Here is a 5479-nt window from a genome sequence, read left to right on the forward strand (position 1 = left end):
ACGTGATTTTCATAGACAAGGGCTGAACCTTATCAACCTCTTTCTCCCTATGTGAATGTAAAATTGTTTTTCTTATTTTACAATTCGCTATGAATCTATGACAGAAAGCGATAACGCGTATCAATCGAGAAAGCTTAGAGAATCGATTAAATATATCGTGAGATGGTTTATTGCCCATCTCAATTACCATTGCTGTTAATCTCATTTCCGGCAACTCTACATCCGACGTGTGGAAATTCTCAGAAGGCCATTCATCATTATCACATTTTAACCAAAATGGACCGTGCCACCACAGATCTTTTTTTTTTAACCCGGTGGAAATCCTTATGGACCGTCACCCCGGCTCTCTGGGAAAGAGGCGGGGTGGTGTGTGGGACTCACCCCCCTGTACCCCAGGACAGTTGTCTACCTGGGGCCAGCCTGCAATGGGGGCGCCTACCTCACTAAAACCACCGGGGGTGGACTTCTTGGCGCAAACTGGGGGGTGCCCGGGACTCACTAGAGCATCGCACCAGACAACTCCGCGCCGCGCGCTTTGAACTTGCGCGCACCTCTCTCTTCTAAAGAGAAGAACTTAGCCCTAAGAAGGGCTTACCTCACAGCCCTGTGATTGCAGGGCACGTTCCTCCTCCTTCGCAGCAGGGGTGCCACCCGGTCCCCACTGCGCCCCCTAGTTGTTAATCGGGGGTGGGTGGGTCGCGGGTTCCCAGCCCGCGCCCACCCCCAAGGGTCCCAGACCACTCCTACTACTCTTCCCCTTTAAGTCGCCTCTTACGACAGGCAGGGGATACCCCGGGGCTATTCGATAGCGGCACCCGTACGCGTATGCCACCACAGATCTAGCTCGGATAATAAGTTGGGCATGATACCTCTGGAAAGCGGGTCGGCAGCATTATCCTGACTAGACACATGTCTCCAACTATCAATATTTGTAAGTCGCTGTATTTCAGCTACACGATTCGCTACAAATGGTGTCCACTGACGGCTGCATGATCGCAACCAACACAATACGATACGTGAATCGATCCAATACTGTATATAGTCTATCGTTAAAGGTAAAGCACTCAATACCTTGTTGGTAAGTTGTGCCAGCAATAAGGCTCCCCAAAGCTCGAGTCGAGGAATAGATAATGTTTTAAGAGGTGCGATTCTTGACTTAGAACACAGCAAATGACACTCAGATTGCCCATTCGTGTAAGTGGATCGAACGTAAATGCATGCTCCGTATGCTTGTTGACTAGCGTCTGAGAAACCATGAATTTCCACCTTTCGTTTTTCACTGAAAGTAATCACCTTTTGTGCTACCTGAATATCACCAAGAAATTGTAACCTGAATTCATATTCTCTCCAAAGTGTATGTAGTTCACCAGTTATAGTTTCGTCCCAATCAATTTTCTCCCGTCATAATTGTTGCATCAGAAGTTTAGCAATTATAATGGATGGTCCCAATAATCCTAAAGGATCGAACATTAAAGCTATCCTAGACAATATGCTACGTTTGGTAAGCCTATCCAGTGGTGGATGTTGTCCTATACTTATGAACTTGAACACATCTGATTCACAATTACAGACTACACCAAGAGCTCTGGTTTCGTTGCCCAAATTAAATTCCTTTTTTGTAGAACCTTCAATGTCTTGAATGGAAGAATGATTAGACGACCACTTTGTTAATTCAAATCCGCCTTTCCTTAGCAATTGAATAGTTTGTTTCTTGATCTCTAATGCTTCTTGTAACGTAGATGCACCTGTAAGCAGGTCATCCACATAAAAATCACGTAATACTAATTTCGATCCAATGGGAAATGAATCCGCTTGGTACTCCGCGAGTTTGTGTATTGATCTAATAGCCAAGAAGGAGGCTGGCGCTGTACCATATGTAAGTGTAAGAAGCTCAAACGTTTTTAGTTCATCTTGTGATGAGTTACGCCAAAAAATACGTTGCAAAGATCTCTGGGACTGGTCGATGAGAATCTGTCTATACATTTTAGTAATGTCAGCCGTCATGGCGTATCGAAACGTGCGAAATCGTACTAAAATAGAGAACAAATCCTCCTGTATAGTGGGACCAACCAAAAGTGCATCGTTCAATGACAGTCCTGATGCCGTTTTACACGATGCATCAAACACCACTCTCAATTTGGTTGTGATGCTGTTTTCCTTAAAAACCGCATGGTGCGGCAAATAATATGACGTTTCGTTATTCGCGTCGCGATCATCGATTTCACGCATGTGATTCAAATTAACATATTCTTGCATGAACTCTGTTCGAGATTCATTTCTGAATCTCGGTCAGTTCGTCACCGGCGTGATGGCAGCATCAGCCGGGTCAGATCGTGCAGCGCCGCATGAGCGCTGCGCGCGCATGCCCGATCGCGAGACGAAGCGACGGCGCTTCTTCACGTGCGTTACCGGCGCTTTTGGCTCATGGCTACCGTACATAGTACACGCGTCGTGTAGTGCTCAAGACTTTCGAGTGGACCTTCTCTTGTGGACCTTCTCAACAGAGATTAGACTCAGTGCGGACACGTAGTGATCTCACATCAGTGCGACTCATCCCGGACAGCTCAGGATACAGCATCACCGGCGGCTCAGTCTCACCACGCATCGCGCACGCCGGCGCCGCGTGGACGGCTCACGGGCATCTACACTCACGAGGTCGGCTCCCGATCAATAATATCGACCCGCGCAAGTGAATTAAGACTTTTCATCCACCGTTAGTTCATAGACTGCTCAACTGTAAGCATATTGCTCTTATTAAACTGTGACACGATATTTTACTCAAACGATCCGAGTTACGATCACGTGATATTCCACCCTCTCACGCGTGCAATCTTTCCTTGAGCCTCTGACCGCTGAGTTCTCTCACCCTGCTTCCACCACGCAGAGGTACCAGCGAACTCTCCTAGCGAGATTCGCTAACAAACTCTTTATACTGTGAATACATCAATGGTTGCGTTGATAAACGCTTTTCTAAATTAAGAAAACGACGTTTTGCGATTTCCCTTGAATCTCCTAATTGCTGTAATTTTTCATCAATTGTAGGTAATTTGACTATGAAACGACCTTCGGCGTCACGACGAACATTTTGATTAAAATGCGATTCACAAATTTGTTCATTGGGATTATAATGAGACATTTTGTTGGAAGAAGTATCGTGCTCAACTTCCCAAAACTTCACAATAGCCTCGTTTAGCCTATTGATTGCACTAAGATGACACACTGCCTCTATTTTCTTATCTGAAGATCCATCAGTCTTGCCGGAAATCACCCATCCTAGCTTAGTTTTTGTAGAGTAGGATGCGCCTTGCAGGCCCTAATTTGTCCTACGTAAATGAGCTTCCAGAATAATTGAGCTCCTATGAGTATGTCAATTTCGCTTGGGATATTGAAATTAGGATTTGCGAGTACTATATTCGATGGAATTGTAAATTCTGATATTGAACAAAATTCCTGCGGCAACTTCTGGGTAATCTTAGGCAGAATTACACATTCAATGTTGTCGACATATGCGTTTGTTCGTGATCGGAAACTAACGTCAACTATCCCTTTAGTTTCAATTGTTCCTTTTGCTACACCTGAAATAGACATGTGTAATTCACGACTATTAAGATGCAATCGATTTGCGAAATCTTCAGTAATGAAGTTTAGTTGAGAACCACTATCAAGTAAAACTCTGCAACCATGTAACTCTCCCTTACGATCATATACGCTGACTATGGCGGTTGAGAGAAGAACCTTGGAAGCATCATTAATCTGAGTGCATTGTGTTACTATGGGAGACGCGGTATTTGTTAAAGATGCCCCTGTTACGCTGCAAGAAGAATTACTAGTGTTCGAAGGCATGTCTGTTTTTACCCCTTCATCTTTCGAGATTTCAAAATGCAATAGTGTGTTATGTGGCTTTCCACATTTACGACAAGTACTAGCTGTGCAGTTTTTAGCTTGATGCCCTCCCGACCTTAGACAATTGATACAAAAGTGAGCATTTTTTACGATCTCAAAACGTTTTTCAACAGGGAGTTTACGAAATGATTCACACTGAATATAAAATGCTTACTCTTGCAATGGATACATGATAGATTTGAGGTAGTTACGTGCGCGCTAGGATTCTTGGCCTTCTGTGAATTGTGCACATCCGAAATTGTACGTCCACTTGATTTGCCGGAAATGATTTCCAGAGTTTGACAACGTTTTGATAGGAATTCGGTCAATTGTTTGAATGTAGGTATAGTCGAATCTGCGCGACTTGTTTCCCATTCCTTCACTGTAACAGAATCGAGTTTGGTTAATACTAAGTGTATCATTATATCATCCCAAGTATCAACGGGTCTCTGTAATGCCTTGAGTGCCTTAAAATGTTTAAGCACATTATCGATTAAACTACGCAACGCTGTACAATTTTCTTTGTTTATAGGTGGAATTTCAAATATTGCCTTAATGTGAGTTTGAACTATACGCCTCTTGTTATCGAATCGCTCATTCAGCAATTGCCATGCTTCTGTGTAATTATCTGTCGTTATGTCAAAGGATCGGACAACCTCCGCAGCTTTATCCTTCAATGATGATCTTAGGTAGTGGAATTTTTGAATAGACGATAAATTTGCATTAGAATGAATAAGTTTTTCAAAAGAATCATGAAATGTATACCACTCTTCATATGATCCGGAAAAAATGGGTAATTGAATTTTTGGTAATCGTATATGCGCTGACTCTGAATTATTTTGAGGTGCTGTATGAGTATCACTACTGGACTGAGATGCTACGCGTGTTTGTTCAATCAAGTTAATACGCTGATCGTATATTGACATAAGCTGAAAGTATGCTTCCTCGAATCGTGTACGATCCTCTGGATGAGTCGCCGCTATAGCTTCGTTAGTATCAGAGGTTAAACATTCGATTCGCGCTTGAACTTCATCGTATTGCACAAATAAAGTCGCTAGTTTTTTTTACGTTCAACCAAGTCAAATTTCGTAGCACGTTGTGCTTGTGAAGATTCTATATATGTTTTAAGTCGCGTAGCCACAGCCTTTATGGTTGTTCGCCTTGTTTTAGCTTCGTTTTCGGTTAGATCCATTTCGATGTCTTATGTTACGCAACGACCAATGTTGAAATTTAAACCAAACATGCGCTTGATGACAAATAACTACTAATGTCTTGATAAATACGATATTCGAATTTTCGAAGCAATGATAGATTAGTGTGATGTTACGCTGTTTGTTGTGCTGGTTTCCAACTCTGCAATGTATCACGGTGCTGTTCGTCAAATCTGCGATGCGCCGTTCACCAAGTCTGCGATGTATTACGGTGCAGTTCGTCAAATCCGCGATGCGCCGTTCACCAATTCTGCGATGTATTACGGTGCAGTTCGCCAAATCCGCGATGCGCCGTTCACCAATTCTGCGATGTATTACGGTGCAGTTCGCCCAGTCCGCGATGCGCCGTTTCCAAGTCTGCGATGTATCACGGTGCGGTTCGCCCA

The 5479-nt window shown here is 43.5% G+C and overlaps 2 protein-coding genes across 2 annotated transcripts; both read right to left on the bottom strand.

Annotated features, from left to right (window-relative positions):
- Positions 1-798: 798 nt before the first annotated feature.
- LOC105571143 lies at positions 799-2256 on the bottom strand. Its single transcript, XM_012028617.1, has 2 exons — positions 1415-2256; positions 799-1330 (listed from the first exon to the last, which is right to left on the bottom strand). Exons 1-2 carry the CDS (start codon positions 2254-2256, stop codon positions 799-801), a joined length of 1374 nt encoding a protein of 457 aa, XP_011884007.1.
- Positions 2257-3273: 1017 nt separating this feature from the next.
- LOC105571144 lies at positions 3274-5074 on the bottom strand. Its single transcript, XM_012028618.1, has 3 exons — positions 4951-5074; positions 4058-4909; positions 3274-3845 (listed from the first exon to the last, which is right to left on the bottom strand). The coding sequence occupies exons 1-3, from the start codon at positions 5072-5074 to the stop codon at positions 3274-3276; spliced, it is 1548 nt and encodes a 515-aa protein (XP_011884008.1).
- Positions 5075-5479: the final 405 nt, after the last annotated feature.

The sequence above is a fragment of the Vollenhovia emeryi genome, unplaced genomic scaffold, assembly GCF_000949405.1.
Source record: "Vollenhovia emeryi isolate VEMERY1.0 unplaced genomic scaffold, V.emery_V1.0 DF941131.1, whole genome shotgun sequence".
Classification (NCBI taxonomy): Eukaryota; Metazoa; Arthropoda; class Insecta; order Hymenoptera; family Formicidae; genus Vollenhovia; species Vollenhovia emeryi.

Bases quoted from the DNA above. Each gene is read 5' to 3' on its own strand.
- LOC105571144 (XM_012028618.1), bottom strand. From the start codon at position 5,074: ATGGATCTAACCGAAAACGAAGCTAAAACAAGGCGAACAACCATAAAG. The intron at 4,910-4,950 runs GTAAAAAAAACT...AATACGATGAAG, and splicing joins GAAATTTGACTTGGTTGAAC to TTCAAGCGCGAATCGAATGT. The intron at 3,846-4,057 runs GTAAGCATTTTA...GGGTAAAAACAG, and splicing joins ATCATGTATCCATTGCAAGA to ACATGCCTTCGAACACTAGT.
- LOC105571143 (XM_012028617.1), bottom strand. From the start codon at position 2,256: ATGCAAGAATATGTTAATTTGAATCACATGCGTGAAATCGATGATCGC. The intron at 1,331-1,414 runs GCAACAATTATG...ATATGAATTCAG, and splicing joins ATAATTGCTAAACTTCTGAT to GTTACAATTTCTTGGTGATA.